Source organism: Dryobates pubescens, chromosome 24 (assembly GCF_014839835.1).
Source record: "Dryobates pubescens isolate bDryPub1 chromosome 24, bDryPub1.pri, whole genome shotgun sequence".
Taxonomy (NCBI): Eukaryota; Metazoa; Chordata; class Aves; order Piciformes; family Picidae; genus Dryobates; species Dryobates pubescens.
The window spans coordinates 16,409,426-16,427,594 of NC_071635.1; the positions used below are offsets into that span (position 1 = coordinate 16,409,426).

The 18,169-nt window shown below is 62.6% G+C and overlaps 1 protein-coding gene across 1 annotated transcript in view; it reads left to right on the plus strand.

Annotated features, from left to right (window-relative positions):
• Positions 1–18,169, plus strand: part of AFF1 (ALF transcription elongation factor 1) — a 98,101-nt gene that overhangs the window by 46,062 nt on the left and 33,870 nt on the right. The window contains exons 3-8 of the mRNA XM_054172521.1: positions 53–205; positions 338–859; positions 13,583–13,627; positions 14,294–14,380; positions 15,091–15,127; positions 16,187–16,238. Of these exons, the coding sequence (XP_054028496.1) occupies positions 53–205; positions 338–859; positions 13,583–13,627; positions 14,294–14,380; positions 15,091–15,127; positions 16,187–16,238 (896 nt within the window). The remainder of the gene's footprint in view (positions 1–52; positions 206–337; positions 860–13,582; positions 13,628–14,293; positions 14,381–15,090; positions 15,128–16,186; positions 16,239–18,169) is intronic.

Consider the following 18,169-nt stretch of genomic DNA (forward strand, 5'->3'; position numbering starts at 1 on the left):
TGTTGTGCGCCCTGTGCTCCCCTAACCGCCCCTCTCTGTGCTCCTGCTGCAGACCCAGAAGGGAGATGAGCTGTCGAGCCGCATCCAGAGCATGCTGGGCAATTACGAGGAGGTCAAGGAGTTCATCAGCAACCGATCCCACCAGGATTTCATCGGCATCCCCACGGTGCTCGCTCCTCCGCTGCCCCAGCAGGGCCGGCCCGCCCGCCCGCCGCCGCCCGGCCCGCCGCCCGCCCGCCGCCCGCCGCCCGCCCCGCGCCGCCCGCTCCCCCGCCCGCGGCCCCCGGCCGGGGCAGAGCCGGCCCCGGCCCCGCAGGCTGCGGGGCCGTGCTCGCAGGGCTCGGGCCGGGGGCGCGGGCGGGAGAGCCGCGCGTGCCTGCGCGCCAAGAGGAGCGCCGGGCGGGCCGGCGGGGAGGCTCCCGCCCGGCAGCTGCAGGCCTCCCTCCTGGCCCTGTCTCCGCTGCTCTCGGCTCTGGCCTCTCCGCTGGCTCCCCTCTCCCCTCTGCATTCCGGCCAGCAGCCCGGCGGCAGGAGCCGCGGGCTGCCCTACGGCCGGGCCGAGGCCTCTCGGGACCTAGGGGCGGAGGAGAGGGAGAGCCGGGAGGGCGCAGCCCTGCCCCCGGCCGGCGCCCCGCAGGCTTTCCCCCAGCCCTTGCCCTGCAAGAGCGCTGCCATGCAGCAGAAGCCCACTGCCTACGTCAGACCCATGGACGGCCAGGATCAGGCCCCGGTGGAGTCGCCGGAGCTCAAACCGCTCCTGGAGGAGTACCCGGGGGAGCCCTATGGGAGGATCTCGGATCTGAAGGCCGCTGCCAAAGCCAGGCTGTCCAAACTGGAGATCCCTTCGGAGCCCCTGGAGGTGAGAGCAGCTGGTGGCAGGGCAGAGGCTGCCAGAGGCAAGCTCTGCGCAGCTGCCTGTGGTCAGAAGCTGCATTTCGAGGCTGCTGCTGCTGACCTGGGTGGGCCCTGGTCAGGGGGCTGGAGAGCCTGTGCTGTGGGGACAGGCTGGGAGAGTTGGGGCTGCTCAGCCTGGAGAGGAGAAGGCTGCAGGCAGAGCTCAGAGCTGCATTTCAGTAGCTGAAAGGGACCTGCAGGCAGGCTGGGCAGGGGCTGCTCAGAAGGGGCTGTGGGGACAGGAAGAGGAGCAGGGGTCTGGAACTGGAGCAGGGCAGAGGTAGGTTGGAGCTGAGGAGGAAGCTCTGCACAGGGAGGCTGGAGAGACTCTGGCACAGGCTGCCCAGGGAGGTGGTGGAGGCTCCATCCCTGCAGCCCTTCAAGCTCAGCCTGGCTGTGGCCCTGGGCAGCCTGCTCTGGTTGGAGCTGTCCCTGCTGCCCAACCCAAGCCCCAGCCCCACACCTCTTTGACAGGCTGTGCTGCACTTGGTGTTAGCAGCTCCAGCAGACAGTTGTCTCCTGGCCTGGGGCCAATGGCTGGTAGAGTGGATTTCAGAGGAGAGGTTTTGTTCCTGAAGCTGACATCTATCAAACCTGAGCTGTGGCTAAGGGTGGTTAAAAAATGATGAATGAGGTCTTTAAGAGCTCCTTTGGAGTCTCAGGTAGCAAATGTGGCTGCCCTGTACATGGCTCATTGAGTCCATCAGGGCTGTGTGGCACAGGCTGAGCTGTGCTGAGTCCATCAGGGCTGTGCGGCACAGGCTGAGCTCTCTGAGTCCATCAGGGCTGTGCGGCACAGGCTGAGCTCTCTGAGTCCATCAGGGCTGTGCGGCACAGGCTGAGCTGTGCTGAGTCCATTAGGGCTGTGCAGCACAGGCTGAGCTGTGCTGAGTCCATCAGGGCTGTGCAGCACAGGCTGAGCTGTGCTGAGTCCATCAGGGCTGTGCGGCACAGGCTGAGCTGTGCTGAGTCCATCAGGGCTGTGCAGCACAGGCTGAGCTGTGCTGAGTCCATCAGGGCTGTGCGGCACAGGCTGAGCTGTGCTGAGTCCATCAGGGCTGTGCGGCACAGGCTGAGCTGTGCTGAGTCCATCAGGGCTGTGCAGCACAGGCTGAGCTGTGCTGAGTCCATCAGGGCTGTGCGGCACAGGCTGAGCTGTGCTGAGTCCATCAGGGCTGTGCGGCACAGGCTGAGCTCTCTGAGTCCATCAGGGCTGTGCGGCACAGGCTGAGCTGTGCTGAGTCCATCAGGGCTGTGCGGCACAGGCTGAGCTGTGCTGAGTCCATCAGGGCTGTGCGGCACAGGCTGAGCTGTGCTGAGTCCATCAGGGCTGTGCGGCACAGGCTGAGCTGTGCTGAGTCCATCAGGGCTGTGCGGCACAGGCTGAGCTCTCTGAGTCCATCAGGGCTGTGCGGCACAGGCTGAGCTGTGCTGAGTCCATCAGGGCTGTGCGGCACAGGCTGAGCTGTGCTGAGTCCATCAGGGCTGTGCGCACAGGCTGAGCTCTCTGAGTCCATCAGGGCTGTGCGGCACAGGCTGAGCTCCCTGAGTCCATCAGGGCTGTGCGGCACAGGCTGAGCTGTGCTGAGTCCATCAGGGCTGTGCGGCACAGGCTGAGCTGTGCTGAGTCCATCAGGGCTGTGCGGCACAGGCTGAGCTGTGCTGTGTCCATCAGGGCTGTGCGGCACAGGCTGAGCTGTGCTGAGTCCATCAGGGCTGTGCGGCACAGGCTGAGCTCCCTGAGTCCATCAGGGCTGTGCGGCACAGGCTGAGCTGTGCTGAGTCCATCAGGGCTGTGCGGCACAGGCTGAGCTGTGCTGAGTCCATCAGGGCTGTGCGGCACAGGCTGAGCTGTGCTGAGTCCATCAGGGCTGTGCGGCACAGGCTGAGCTGTGCTGAGTCCATCAGGGCTGTGCGGCACAGGCTGAGCTGTGCTGAGTCCATCAGGGCTGTGCGGCACAGGCTGAGCTGTGCTGAGTCCATCAGGGCTGTGCGGCACAGGCTGAGCTGTGCTGAGTCCATCAGGGCTGTGCGGCACAGGCTGAGCTGTGCTGAGTCCATCAGGGCTGTGCGGCACAGGCTGAGCTGTGCTGAGTCCATCAGGGCTGTGCGGCACAGGCTGAGCTGTGCTGAGTCCATCAGGGCTGTGCGGCACAGGCTGAGCTCTCTGAGTCCATCAGGGCTGTGCGGCACAGGCTGAGCTGTGCTGAGTCCATCAGGGCTGTGCGGCACAGGCTGAGCTCTCTGAGTCCATCAGGGCTGTGCGGCACAGGCTGAGCTCTCTGAGTCCATCAGGGCTGTGCCGCACAGGCTGAGCTGTGCTGAGTCCATCAGGGCTGTGCGGCACAGGCTGAGCTGTGCTGAGTCCATCAGGGCTGTGCGGCACAGGCTGAGCTGTGCTGAGTCCATCAGGGCTGTGCGGCACAGGCTGAGCTGTGCTGAGTCCATCAGGGCTGTGCGGCACAGGCTGAGCTGTGCTGAGTCCATCAGGGCTGTGCGGCACAGGCTGAGCTCTCTGAGTCCATCAGGGCTGTGCGGCACAGGCTGAGCTCTCTGAGTCCATCAGGGCTGTGCGGCACAGGCTGAGCTGTGCTGAGTCCATCAGGGCTGTGCGGCACAGGCTAAGCTCTCTGAGTCCATCAGGGCTGTGCGGCACAGGCTGAGCTGTGCTGAGTCCATCAGGGCTGTGCGGCACAGGCTGAGCTGTGCTGAGTCCATCAGGGCTGTACGGCACAGGCTGAGCTGTGCTGAGTCCATCAGGGCTGTGCGGCACAGGCTGAGCTCTCTGAGTCCATCAGGGCTGTGTGGCACAGGCTGAGCTGTGCTGAGTCCATCAGGGCTGTGCGGCACAGGCTGAGCTGTGCTGAGTCCATCAGGGCTGTGCGGCACAGGCTGAGCTGTGCTGAGTCCATCAGGGCTGTGCGGCACAGGCTGAGCTCTCTGAGTCCATCAGGGCTGTGCGGCACAGGCTGAGCTGTGCTGAGTCCATCAGGGCTGTGCGGCACAGGCTGAGCTGTGCTGAGTCCATCAGGGCTGTGCGGCACAGGCTGAGCTGTGCTGAGTCCATCAGGGCTGTGCGGCACAGGCTGAGCTGTGCTGAGTCCATCAGGGCTGTGCGGCACAGGCTGAGCTCTCTGAGTCCATCAGGGCTGTGCGGCACAGGCTGAGCTGTGCTGAGTCCATCAGGGCTGTGCGGCACAGGCTGAGCTCTCTGAGTCTATCAGGGCTGTGCGGCACAGGCTGAGCTGTGCTGAGTCCATCAGGGCTGTGCGGCACAGGCTGAGCTCTCTGAGTCCATCAGGGCTGTGCGGCACAGGCTGAGCTCTCTGAGTCCATCAGGGCTGTGCGGCACAGGCTGAGCTGTGCTGAGTCCATCAGGGCTGTGCGGCACAGGCTGAGCTCTCTGAGTCCATCAGGGCTGTGCGGCACAGGCTGAGCTCTCTGAGTCCATCAGGGCTGTGCGGCACAGGCTGAGCTCTCTGAGTCCATCAGGGCTGTGCGGCACAGGCTGAGCTGTGCTGAGTCCATCAGGGCTGTGCGGCACAGGCTGAGCTGTGCTGAGTCCATCAGGGCTGTGCGGCACAGGCTGAGCTGTGCTGAGTCCATCAGGGCTGTGCGGCACAGGCTGAGCTGTCCTGAGTCCATCAGGGCTGTGCGGCACAGGCTGAGCTGTGCTGAGTCCATCAGGGCTGTGCGGCACAGGCTGAGCTGTGCTGAGTCCATCAGGGCTGTGCGGCACAGGCTGAGCTGTGCTGAGTCCATCAGGGCTGTGCGGCACAGGCTGAGCTCTCTGAGTCCATCAGGGCTGTGCGGCACAGGCTGAGCTGTGCTGAGTCCATCAGGGCTGTGCGGCACAGGCTGAGCTGTGCTGAGTCCATCAGGGCTGTGCGGCACAGGCTGAGCTGTGCTGAGTCCATCAGGGCTGTGCGGCACAGGCTGAGCTGTGCTGAGTCCATCAGGGCTGTGCGGCACAGGCTGAGCTGTGCTGAGTCCATCAGGGCTGTGCGGCACAGGCTGAGCTGTGCTGAGTCCATCAGGGCTGTGCGGCACAGGCTGAGCTGTGCTGAGTCCATCAGGGCTGTGCGGCACAGGCTGAGCTGTGCTGAGTCCATCAGAGCTGTGCGGCACAGGCTGAGCTGTGCTGAGTCCATCAGAGCTGTGCGGCACAGGCTGAGCTGTGCTGAGTCCATCAGGGCTGTGCGGCACAGGCTGAGCTCTCTGAGTCCATCAGGGCTGTGTGGCACAGCCTGAGCTCCCTGAGTCCATCAGGGCTGTGCGGCACAGCCTCTGTTGGTTGGAGCATGGTTTCAAACCCAGCTGGCCAGGGGCATCCTGGGGTGGATTTGAAGGGCTGTGGTTAGGAGGTTGAGAGAGTTTTTCCTGCCCCTCTGCTCTGCCCTGCTGAGGCCACAGCTGCAATCTTGGCTCCAGCTCTGGGCCCCTCAGCTCCAGCAGGAGCTCAGGGAGCTGCTGCAGAGAGCCCAGCCCAGAGGCACAGAGCTGCTGCAGGCAGTGGAACATCTCCCTGTGAGGCCAGGCTGAGGCAGCTGGGGCTGGGGGCTTGGAGCAGAGGAGCCTGAGGGTGACCTCCTTCAGGGGATGAAGATGTGCAGGGCTGGAGCCAGGCTCTGCTCAGGGCTGGCCAAGGACAGCACCAGGGTCACTGGGGGCAAGCTGGAGCAGAGGAGGTGCCAGGGGAAGAGGAGGGAAAGCTTTGTCCCTGTGAGGCTGCTGGAGCCTGGAGCAGGCTGCCCAGAGAGGTTGTGGAGGCTGCTCTGGAGCCTTTCCAACCCCTCCTGGCTGTGCTCTGGGTGCCCTGCCCTGGGTGATGCTGCTCTGGACCTGGATGATCTTTTGAGGTCCCTGCCAGCCCCTCCTGTTCTGTGGTTCTGTGATGGTGAACCCCAGGGGAGCCTTGGTCCTGCAGAGTCTTGCTGCCTGCTGCAGTGAAAGCAGAGAGGCAAACAGAGCAGCAGCAGCTTGGTGGAGGCCCCAGAGCAGCCTTGCTGCACTTCTCTCCCTCCTCTCCTCCTGTGGTTGTGCTCCCTTGGCTTTCCCCCACTGTGTCCTCTCCTATCCCCTTTGTGCTGTGCTCAGCCAGGGGGACAGGGTGGAAGATCCCTGAATGGGTTGGCCTGGAAGGGATTTTAAAGCTCATCCAGCAGCTCCCCTGTGGGGACAGGCTGGGAGAGCTGGGGCTGTTCAGCCTGCTGAAGAGAATAGAAGTAACCAGGTTGGAAAAGACCTCAGAGCTCATCCAGTCCAACCTCTCACCCAGCACCGTCTGAGCAACTCCACCATGGCACCAAGGGCCTCATCCAGGCTCTTCCTAAACACCTCCAGGGATGGGGACTCCACCACCTCCCTGGGCAGCTCATCCCAGTGGCCAATTCCTCTTGCTGGGAAGAACTTTCTCCTCATCTCCAGCCTAAACCTCCCCTGGCACAGCTTGAGACTGTGTCCTCTTGTTCTGCTGCTGGGGGCCTGGCAGAAGAGACCAACCCCCAGCTGGCTCCAACCTCCCTGCAGGGAGTTGCAGAGAGCAAGAAGGTCTCCCCTGAGCCTCCTCTTCTGCAGGCTAAGCAACCCCAGCTCCCTCAGCCTCTCCTCACAGGCTGTGCCCCAGACCCCTCCCCAGCCTTGTGCCCCAGACCCCTCCCCAGCCCTGTGCCCCAGACCCCTCCCCAGCTTTGTTGCCCTTCTGTGGACACCTTCCAGCAGCTCAACATCCAGGGAAGGCTGCAGGCAGACCTCAGAGCAGCCTCCCAGTACCTGAAGGGCTCCAGGAGAGCTGGGGAGGAACTTTGGACAAGGACTAGGAGTGCCAGGCTGAGGAACAATGGCTTGGAGCGGGGAGAGGAGAGACTGAGCCTGGAGATGGGGAAGGAATTGTTGGCACTGAGGCTGGGGAGGCTCTGGCACAGGCTGCCCAGGGAGGCTGTGGCTGCCTCCTGCATGGAGGTGCTCAGGACCAGGCTGGATGAGCAAGCTGGGGCTGATGGGTGGCTTCCCTGCCCCTGGCAGGGGGGGTGGAGTGGATGATGTTTCAGGTCCCTGCCAAGCCATTCCCTGGTTTGGGGGTCCCTGGGCAGCTGCAGCCTGCCCTGCTCTCCCCCCAGCTGCGGTGCCTGCAGCCCTTGAGGAGGGCAGGAGGGGGGGCAGGAGGCAGCCCCGGCGGCAGCGCCCGGTCGCCTGCCAGGGCTGTGCTTCGTCTGGGGTTTCTCTTTCCCCCTAAGCCAAGCTGCAGCAGGGCAGCTGTGATGCTGTGCAGAGAGGCAGCTCCTGCTTGTGGTTGGTTTCCCAGGGGGGTCCCAGCTGAGGCTGCAGCCTCTTCCCCCTGGGGCCAGCCCATCCCTGGGCAGGAGCTGCAGCCCTGTGCCGGGCCGGGCCGGAACCCAGCAGCCGCAGGCCGCAGCAGCTCCAGCAGGGCCACGCAGAAGCTCCTCCAGCAGCCTCTTGGCGGAGGTTTTCAACCCTCTGCACCCTCTTCCACCTGTGGCAAGTGCCAAGGGGCCAGGGGTTGCCAGCTGGGAGCATGGAGGGAGGTGGGGGGAAGGCCACCCCCATTGCTAAGCAACCAGGTGCCGGAGAGCTGCTGTGGGAGCCGAGCCAGGGGAGCTGTGCCTGGCAGCGCCTGCCAGGGCACACCTTCCAAGTGCTTCCCTGCCAGGGCTGCTGCTGCCAGCACAAGAGGCACCGCCACCACCTCTTGACACTGCTTAGGGCTGACAAGGGAATGTCTGAAAGCAGCAAAGCTGCCCTGCCATGTAGGAGGGCAGCAGGAGATGTTCAGGGAGGTAAGTGCACCCCGCAGAGCTGGCAGCTGCCTGCTGGCAGCTGGCAGCCCAAGGGGGAGGGGGAGCTGGAATCCAGGCTGCCAGCTGAACCCTGTGAGGTCCAGGGGAGCCTTGCTGGGGTCCAGCTTTTGTGGCTGGCAGGGTCACTGAAGGCTGGGCTAGAAGGGTGAGGGGCTGGCTCCCTGTGAGGCTTTTGCTTGCAGGATGCTTCGTGGAGCAGCTTGCCCAGGGAGGCTGTGGCTGCCCCCTCCCTGGAGGCGTTCAAGGCCAGGCTGGAGGAGGCCTTGAGCAGCCTGGGGCTGGTGGGAGGTGTCCCTGCCCATGGCAGGGGTTTGGAACTGGATGATCTTGAAGGTGCCTTCCAACCCAACCCATTGTAGGATTCTCTTCTGTGGACCTGGAGGTAACTTTCCTGGTTCCTGAAGGACAGCAGAGGAGAGGCTGAGGGAGCTGGGGGTATTCAGCCTGCAGAAGAGGAGGCTCAGGGGAGACCTTCTTGCTCTCTCCAACTCCCTGCAGGGAGGTTGGAGCCAGCTGGGGGTTGGTCTCTTCTGCCAGGCCCCCAGCAGCAGAACAAGAGGACACAGTCTCAAGCTGTGCCAGGGGAGGTTGAGGCTGGAGGGGAAGAGAAAGTTCTTCACAGAGAGAGTTGTTATCCACTGGGATGAGCTGCCCAGGGAGGTGGTGGAGTCCCCATCCCTGGAGGTGTTCAAGAGGGGCTTGGATGTGGCACATGGAGCCATGGTTGAGTTGTCAGGAGGGGTTGGGTGCCAGCTTGGACTGGATGAGCTCTGAGGTCTTTTCCAACCCTATTGATTCTGTGATTCTGTGACAGAGGAGCTGAGACACAAGGCAGGTCTGAAACCATTGCCTGCAGTTGTGCTCCTCTGAGGCCAAGCAGCGCCTCAGAGCCAAGGGCCAGGCTGGAGGTCACTCTCCTGGTGCCACTGCAGCTGTTTCCTGAGAGAGTGGATTTGCCTCTTTGAAGCCTCTTGACTGCTTGTGGCAGCATTCCTCTGCTGCCTTGTTCAAGGGCTGTGCTCTCAGGGGTCACACAGTTTGGTCTCCCTGCACTGGGCATCCCCTGAATCCTGCCCTGGTCCTGGAGCATGTGCAGGGGAAGGGTCTGGAGAAGAGGGCTGGGGAGGAGCAGCTGAGGGAGCTGGGGGTGGGGAGTGTGGAGCAGAGGAGGCTGAGGGAGACCTCCTTGCTCTCTGCAGCTCCCTGAGAGGAGGCTGCAGCCAGGGGGGGTTGGGCTCTGCTCCCCAGTCTCAGGTGATAGAAGCAGAGGCAATGGCCTGAAACTGTGCCAGGGGAGGCTTAGGTTGGGGAGGAGGAAGAATTTCTGTGCTGCCAGAGTGGTCAGGGACTGGCAGAGGCTGCCCAGGGAGGTGGTGGAGTCCCCATGGCTGGAGGAGCTCCAGCAAGCTGTGGCCATGGCACTTGGGGCCAGGGTTTGGTGGCCATGGTGGGGCTGGGTTGAAGCTTGGGCTGGGTGAGCCTGGAGGCCTTTCCCAGCCCCAACACTTCCATGGCTCTGTTGTTTTTGAGCACCTCTTGGCCTTTGCTTCCTTGCATGGTTTGAGTGAGGGCAGTGAAGAGCTGGGGGCCAGTGGGAGGCCTTGTGCAGGCTGAGGCTGCTCCATGAGCATTGTGTGCTGCAGCACAGGGATGTGTGGCAGGGCAGAGGCTGCTGGTGCTGCTCCTGGCTGCTGTGGCTGCAGGGCTGCTGCTCCTGCAGCAAGGTTTGGCCCCACTGAAGGGCTGGTCAGCCTGCCTGCCTGCAGGGAGCAGGAGCAGCAGGGGGAGAGAGGTGCTGCTGCCCTCTGAGGGGTGAGGTGGGTGGCTTCAGAGGGTAGCTGGCACAGTCCTGGATTGCAGCAGTGATTCCTGATGTTAGAGCAGTCTAGAAGGTTGGACCTGGTGGTCCTGGGGGTCTTTGCCAGCCTTGGTATAATAGAATGATAACAGAACCAACCAGGCTGGAAAAGACCTTGGAGATCATCCAGTCCAACCTCTCCCCCAGCACCATCTGAGCAACTCAACCATGGCACCAAGGGCCTCAGCCAGGCTCTTCCTAAACACCCCCAGGGATGGGGACTCCACCACCTCCCTGCAGCTCATCCCCATGGCCAATCTCTCTGCTGGTGACCACTTTGAAAGCACCAAGTGGAGAAGAATCTCAGCATCCATAACCACAAAGTGTTCTTTACCCACCAGCTTGAAGTGGAACCAACAGGGTCTAAAGCTCATCTTAAAGATGCAAATGAGCCTGAGACAAGCAGCTGTTGATAGAAGCACAGAGCTGGCAGGGCTGGCAGGGACCCCAAGGCTCAGCCAGCCCCAGCCCCCTGCCCTGGGCAGGGACACCTCACACCACAGCAGGTTGCTCACAGCCACCTCCAGCCTGGCTGCAAACACCTCCAGCCAGGAGGCTTCCACCACCTCCCTGGGCAGCCTGGGCCAGGCTCTCACCACCCTCCTGGCCAACAACTTCTTCCTCACAGCCAAGCTCCAGCTCCCCACTTCTACTTCTGCTCCAGCCCCCCCACTCCTGTCCCTCCCTCACCCCCCAGAGCAGAGGGGCAGAATCCTCTCCCTCCACCTCTGGCAATGGGCACTGGCAGCCCAGAAGGCTCAGCTGAGCTGCCCTTGGCCTTCTGGGCTGCCAGTGCCCATTGCTGGCTTTCTGTCCCAGGCCTGATTCCTGCCCCCCTCAGAGGTGTCCCAGACCCCTATCCCTCCCTCACCCCCTCCAAAGTCCCTCCCCAGCTCTCTTGCAGCCCCCTGCAGCTCCTGCAAGGCCACCAGAAGGTCTCCTGGGAGCCTTCTCCTCTGCAGCCTGCACAACCCCAACTCTCTCAGGCTGTGCTCAGAGCAGCTCCAGCCCTCTGCTCCTCCTCCTGGCCCTGCTCTGGACACCTTCCAGCCCCTCCAGAGCCTTCCTGGCACAGAGGCTGCAGAGCTGGCCCCAGAGCTGCAGCTGTGGGCTCAGCAGAGTGGAGCAGAGGGGCAGAATCCCCTCCCTGCCCTGCTGGCCACACTTCTCCTGCTGCAGCCCAGGCCCTGCTGGGCTCTCTGGGCTGCCAGTGTTGACTCCAGCCCCTTGGCTGGGTCTTGCTCCAGGAGAGCACACAGGAGCCTGAGGAAGGAAGCATCTCCACTCAGCTCAGGAATCCCCATGCCCAGGCCTGCCTGGCAGCTCAGTTCCTGTCCCTCCTCCCTCCAGTGGTCCTGGGGTGGCTGCAGAGCAGCTGAGCAGCAGGTGCTGAGCATCCCCCTGCCCCAGCAAGGGAACTTGGCCTGGTTCAGACAGCTCCTGCTTCTGCTCTGTCAGAGACTCACAGCTTGTCTCCTGCTGGGACTCAGCAGAGATAAAATCAACCACAGAGGCCACCCTGGGGAATGTGCACAGGACAAGATAACCTCCACCCATCAAGTAGCCTGGAAAGGGAGGATGGGGAGACAATGGAGAGATAAAATCAACCACAGAGGCTTTGGTGCTGTGAGTGTGTGTGCCCTGGGAGGGAGATGAGGTTGTCACAGGGGGTGGGGGTGGCTGGAGCAGAGTCTGGCAGCCTTGGCAGGGCTGGGCTCCAGCTCCCTGTGGGCAGCCCTGGGGTGAGAGGCTTAGGACCTGGCCTTTGCAGCACTGGCTGCTGCTCAAGCTGACTGCAGGTTGCCCAGGTGGTGGAGGCCTCATCCCTGGAGACACTCAAGGTGGCACTGGGCAGCCTGCTCTAGTTGAAGTTCAACAAGGCCAAGGACAAGGTCCTGCAGCTGGGGCAGGGCAATCCCTGCACTGATCCAGGCTGGGCAGGGACTGGCTGGAGAACAGCCCTGGAGGAAAGGCCTTGGGGGTGCTGGGGGAGGAGAAGCTCCCCAGGAGCCAGCAGGGAGCACTTGCAGCCCAGAGAGCCAAGCAGAGCCTGGGCTGCAGCAGCAGAAGTGTGGCCAGCAGGGCCAGGGAGGGGATTCTGCCCCTCTGCTCCACTCTGCTGAGCCCACAGCTGCAGCTCTGGGGCCAGCTCTGCAGCCTCTGTGCCAGGAAGGCTCTGGAGGGGCTGGAAGGTGTCCAGAGCAGGGCCAGGAGGAGGAGCAGAGGGCTGGAGCTGCTCTGAGCACAGCCTGAGAGAGTTGGGGTTGTGCAGGCTGCAGAGGAGAAGGCTCCCAGGAGACCTTCTGGTGGCCTCCCAGGAGCTGCAGGGGGCTGCAAGAGAGCTGGGGAGGGACTTTGGAGGGGGTGAGGGAGGGCTAGGAGTGGGGGGGCTGGAGCAGAAGTAGAAGTGGGGAGCTGGAGCTTGGCTGTGAGGAAGAAGTTGTTGGCCAGGAGGGTGGTGAGAGCCTGGCCCAGGCTGCCCAGGGAGGTGGTGGCAGCCTCCTGGCTGGAGGTGTTTGCAGCCAGGCTGGAGGTGGCTGTGAGCAACCTGCTGTGGTGTGAGGTGTCCCTGCCCAGGGCAGGGGGCTGGGGCTGGCTGAGCCTTGGGGCCCCTTCCCATCCTGCCAGCTCTCTGCTCCTGTCACCTTGAGCCCCATCCAGCCTGGGGAAGGAGTTGCTCTTGCTTGAGCTTGGATCAGTTGAGAGTCCATAGAAGTATCCCCAGCAGGCAGGACCTAGGTTGCACTCTCAAAACCACTCTGGGGAGACCTCTTTGAGGCCTTCCAGTGCATCAAGAGGACTCTAAGGAAGTTGGGGACAGAGTTTTGAGCAGGGCCTGTGGTGACAGGACAAGGGCTGATGGTTTGAGCTCAAAGAGGGAGATTGAGACTGGAGAGAAGAGAGAAGTTTTCCCTAATGAAGGTGGTGACAAAGCCACAGGTTCCAGCAGGAGCTCAGGGAGCTGCTGCAGAGAGCCCAGCCCAGAGGCACAGAGCTGCTGCAGGCAGTGGAACATCTCCCTGTGAGGCCAGGCTGAGGCAGCTGGGGCTGGGGGCTTGGAGCAGAGGAGCCTGAGGGTGACCTTGCTGGGGATGAAGATGTGCAGGGCTGGAGCCAGGCTCTGCTCAGGGCTGGCCAAGGACAGCACCAGGGGCACTGGGGGCAAGCTGGAGCAGAGGAGGTGCCAGGGGAAGAGGAGGGAAAGCTTTGTCCCTGTGAGGCTGCTGGAGCCTGGAGCAGGCTGCCCAGAGAGGTTGTGGAGGCTGCTCTGGAGCCTTTCCAACCCCTCCTGGCTGTGCTGTGGGTGCCCTGCCCTGGGTGATGCTGCTCTGGACCTGGATGATCTTTTGAGGTCCCTGCCAGCCCCTCCTGTTCTGTGGTTCTGTGATGGTGAACCCCAGGGGAGCCTTGGTCCTGCAGAGTCTTGCTGCCTGCTGCAGTGAAAGCAGAGAGGCAAACAGAGCAGCAGCAGCTTGGTGGAGGCCCCAGAGCAGCCTTGCTGCACTTCTCTCCCTCCTCTCCTCCTGTGGTTGTGCTCCCTTGGCTTTCCCCCACTGTGTCCTCTCCTATCCCCTTTGTGCTGTGCTCAGCCAGGGGGACAGAGTCCCTGTGAGGCTGCTGGAGCCTGGAGCAGGCTGCCCAGAGAGGTTGTGGAGTCTGCTCTGGAGCTTTCCAGCCCCTCCTGGCTGTGCTCTGGGTGCCCTGCCCTGGGTGATTGCTCTGGCAGGGGGGGTTGGAAGTGGCTGAGCTCTGGAGGTCCCTTCCAGCCCCTCCCCTGCTGTGATTCTGTGAAGCCAGCAGACTTTGTGGAAGTGCATTCTGACCTCCCTGGGGGGTTCAGTCCTTTCCCAGCATTTTGTCCCCTCCTGGCCTTCCCTGAAGTCCCTGGAGCTGGCAGGGAGGCGCCGTGGGGAGGCTGCATCCCTCCATCCCCTCTGCCTTGCTCCAAACCCAACCAAACCAACTCATGCTGCTTCCCCTCTCTGTTTTCCTCTCCCCTCTGTCGTTGCAGCAAACCTTCCCTGCTGATGTCCACTCCATTGAAGACATTCTGAAGGTGGGTGCTCTGAAAGCAGAGGTTCCTCTCTCTGCTCTCCTTTTGCATGCAGGGAAGGAGGCTGTAGGGAGGCAAAGTAATCCTCCCTGCTGCTGTTCTGCTCTGTGGGTGGCAAGCACTGGAAGTGTGCTTTGGGCTGCTCCCTGGAGGGGCTGAAGAGCCTCAGCTGGAGCTGGAAGAGCAGTCCAGCAGTGTGGGCTTGGACCAGATGATCTCCTGGAGGTCCTTTGCAAGCCCCTCACCTCCTTGGGTTCTGTGCAGGTCTGGTGCAGTGCTCCTTGCTCTCTGCAGCTCCCTGAGAGGAGGCTGCAGCCAGAGGGGGGGTGGGCTCTGCTCCCTAGCAGCACATGGCAGGACAAGAAGGAAATGGCCTCAGGTTGTGCCAGGGGAGGTTTAGGTTGGACAGCAGAAGAAACTTCTTCCCTGAAAGGGTTCTCAAAGCCTGGCCCAGGCATTAGGAGCAGTTTCTTCCCAGCAAAGATTCTGATCCAGGCAGTGGAAGAGGCTGCCCAGGGAGCAGGAGCTGCTGTGGGTGCCCTGCTGGAGCAGGGGGGGTTGGACTGGGTGATCTCTGGAGGTCTCATCCAGCCTCCACCAAGCTGGGACTCTGATGAGCTGTGTGTCTGAGCAGCAGTGCTCTGAGTGCTTCTCTCCATGTCTCTGCAGGAAATGACCCACTCCTGGCCACCTCCCCTGACAGCCATTCACACCCCCAGCACAGCAGAGCCTTCCAAGTTCCCATTCCCAGCAAAGGTAAAGCAACCTCTTTGTCTCCCAGGGCCTTTGCACCAGTGAGAAGAGGCCTCCCCCACCTCTGCCCTTCTGCTTTCAGCTGGGGTTTGCTGTTCTGTGCTCAGCACTGCTGAGGCCACACCTGGAGTCCTGTGTCCAGTTCTGGGCTCCTGAGGTTAGGAAAGAGGTTGAGCTGCTGGAAGGTGTCCAGAGAAGGGCAACAAAGCTGGGGAGGGGTCTGGGGCACAGCCCTGTGAGGAGAGGCTGAGGGAGCTGGGGTTGCTTAGCCTGCAGAAGAGGAGGCTCAGGGGAGACCTTCTTGCTCTCTGCAACTCCCTGCAGGGAGGTTGGAGCCAGGTGGGGGTTGGGCTCTTCTGCCAGGCCCCCAGCAGCAGAACAAGAGGACACAGTCTCAAGCTGTGCCAGGGGAGGTTGAGGCTGGAGGGGAGGAGAAAGTTCTTCCCAGCAAAAGGAATTGGCCACTGGGATGAGCTGCCCAGGGAGGTGGTGGAGTCCCCATCCCTGGAGGTGTTCCAGAAAGGAGTAGATGTGGCACACCAGGGCAGGGTCTGGTGGTCATGGTGGTGTTGGGTAGAAGGTTGGACTGGATCTGAGAGGTCTTCTCCAGCCTTGAGGGTTGTATGGTGCTCTGGAATCCTTGAGCTGGTGCTCTGGAGAGAGAGAGCTGCTGCCCTTTTGTCTCAGCCTGCACTTTGTTCTTTTCCTCCCAGGAACCACAGCACTCTGCAGCTGCAGCCCACAGTCAGAGTGAGTAGAAAAGCAAACACTGCTGTGGGGGGTACTGGGGGAGAGTTCTGGGGGGGGAAACACTCAGAACCCAAACCTGTTGTAATGGGTGAGGAGCACAGATTCCTCTGCTGCTTGGAGCTCTGCTGAGGTTGGGACAGGCTCAGGAGGTTGCCTGCACCCAGTCTGGATCATGGAAGGCAGCATCTGGTGAGGAAGCTCCATTTGGGCTCTGCTGAGGTTAGGACAGGCTCAGGAGGCTGCCTGCATCCAGTCTGGAGCAGGGAAAGCAGCAGCTGATGAGGATCCTCCATTTGGACTCTGCTGAGGTTAGGACAGGCTCAGGAGGCTGCTTGCATCCAGTTTGGAGCAGGGAAGGCAGCAGCTCAGCAGAGAGCAGGCAGCAGCTGGTGAGGAAGCTCCCTTTGGGCTCTGCTGAGGTTAGGACAGGCTCAGGAGGCTGCTTGCATCCAGTTTGGAGCAGGGAAGGCAGCAGCTGGTGAGGAAGCTCCATTTGGGCTCTGCTGAGGTTAGGACAGGCTCAGGAGGCTGCCTGCATCCAGTTTGGAGCAGGGAAGGCAGCAGCTGGTGAGGAAGCTCCATTTGGGCTCTGCTGAGGTTAGGACAGGCTCAGGAGGCTGCCTGCATCCAGTCTGGAGCAGGGAAGGCAGCAGCTGAGCAGAGAGCAGGCAGCAGCTGGTGAGGAAGCTCCATTTGGACTCTGCTGAGGTTAGGACAGGCTCAGGAGGCTGCCTGCATCCAGTCTGGAGCAGGGAAGGCAGCAGCTGAGCAGAGAGCAGGCAGCAGCTGGTGAGGAAGCTCCATTTGGACTCTGCTGAGGTTAGGACAGGCTCAGGAGGCTGCCTGCATCCAGTCTGGAGCAGGGAAGGCAGCAGCTGAGCAGAGAGCAGGCAGCAGCTGGTGAGGAGCCGCTGGTTTGGAGGGAGGAGCGCTCAGGGGTGAGCAATGGCATCCTGCAGGCAAAGGGAAGAGGCTTGCTGAGCTGGTGCCCAGAGGCTGTGGGCTGCAGTGCCGTGGCAGTGAGGCAAATCCACTCACCTGTGACATTCTGATCTGCAGAGCAGTATGAGGCAGCCGCCAGGCCCTTGCCTGCTCCTCAGCCACCGACGTCGTAAGTACCTGCGCTCCCCTCCCGCCTCTGCCGGGCCGCATGCGGTTGGCTCTGCCGAGCTGCATTCAGCACCTCCAGGCCACATTTGGCTGCGTTCTGCTCTGCCGAGCTGCATTCAGCTGCATTCAGCTGCATTCAGCTCTGCCGGGCCGCAGTCGGCTCCGCCGGGCCGCATTCAGCTGCATTCAGCACCTCCAGGCCACATTCAGCTGCGTTCAGCTCTGCCAAGCTGCATTCAGCTCCGCCGGGCCGCATTCAGCTGCATTCAGCTCTGCCGGGCCGCAGTCAGCTGCATTCAGCTCTGCCGGGCCGCAGTCGGCTCCGCCGGGCCGCATTCAGCTGCATTCAGCACCTCCAGGCCACATTCAGCTGCGTTCAGCTCTGCCAAGCTGCATTCAGCTCCGCCGGGCCGCATTCAGCTGCATTCAGCTCTGCCGGGCCGCAGTCAGCTGCATTCAGCTCTGCCGGGCCGCATTCAGCTGCATTCAGCTCTGCCGGGCCGTGGTCAGCTGCATTCAGCTCCGCCGGGCCGCATTCAGCTGCATTCAGCTCTGCCGGGCTGTGGTCAGCTGCATTCAGCTCTGCCGGGCCGTGGTCAGCTGCATTCAGCTCTGCCGGGCCGTGGTCAGCTGCATTCAGCTCCGCTGGGCTGCGTTCAGCTGCATTTGGCTCCGCCGGGTCGCATTCAGCTGCATTCAGCTCTGCCGGGCCGTGGTCAGCTGCATTTGGCTCTGCCAGGCCGCATTCAGCTGCATTCAGCTCCGCCGGGCCGTGGTCAGCTGCATTCAGCTGCGCCGGGCCGCATTCAGCTGCATTCAGCTCTGCCGGGCCGTGGTCAGCTGCATTCAGCTGCGCCGGGTCGCATTCAGCTGCATTCAGCTCTGCCGGGCCGTGGTCAGCTGCATTCGGCTCCGCCGGGTCGCATTCAGCTGCATTCAGCTCCGCTGGGCTGCGTTCAGCTGCATTGGGCTCTGCCGTGCCGTGGTCAGCTGCATTCAGCTGCGCTGGGCCGCATTCAGCTGCATTCAGCTCTGCCGGGCCGCATTCAGCTGCATTCAGCTCTGCCGGGCCGCATTCAGCTGCATTCAGCTCTGCCGTGCCGTGGTCAGCTGCATTCAGCTCTGCCGGGCCGTGGTCAGCTGCATTCAGCTCCGCTGGGCCGCATTCAGCTGCATTCAGCTCTGCCGGGCCGCATTCAGCTGCATTTGGCTCTGCCGGGCCGCAGTTGTCTCGGCCAGGCCGCATTCAGCTGCATTTGGCTCTGCCAGGCCGCAGTTGTCTCGGCCAGGCCGCATTCAGCTGCATTCAGCTCTGCCGGGCTGCGTTCAGCTGCATTCAGCTCCGCCGGGCCGCATTCAGCTGCATTTGGCTCTGCCGGGCTGCAGTCAGCTGCATTCAGCTCTGCCGGGCTGTGTTCAGCTGCATTCAGCTCCGCCGGGTCGCATTCAGCTGCATTCAGCTCCGCCGGGCTGCGTTCAGCTGCATTTGGCTCCGCCAGGCCGCATTCAGCTGCATTCAGCTCTGCCGGGCCGCATTCAGCTGCATTCAGCTCTGCCGGGTCGCATTCAGCTGCATTCAGCTCCGCCGGGCTGCGTTCAGCTGCATTCAGCTCCGCTGGGCTGCGTTCAGCTGCATTTGGCTCCGCCGGGACGTGGTCAGCTGCATTCAGCTCTGCCGGGCCGTGGTCAGCTGCATTCGGCTCCGCCGGGTCGCATTCAGCTGCATTCAGCTCTGCCAGGCCGCGTTCAGCTGCATTCAGCTCTGCCGGGCCGTGGTCAGCTGCATTCAGCTCCGCCGGGCCGCATTCAGCTGCATTCAGCTCCGCCGGGCCGCATTCAGCTGCATTTGGCTCTGCCGGGCCGCAGTCAGCTGCATTCAGCTCTGCCGGGCCGTGGTCAGCTGCATTCAGCTCCGCCGGGTCGCATTCAGCT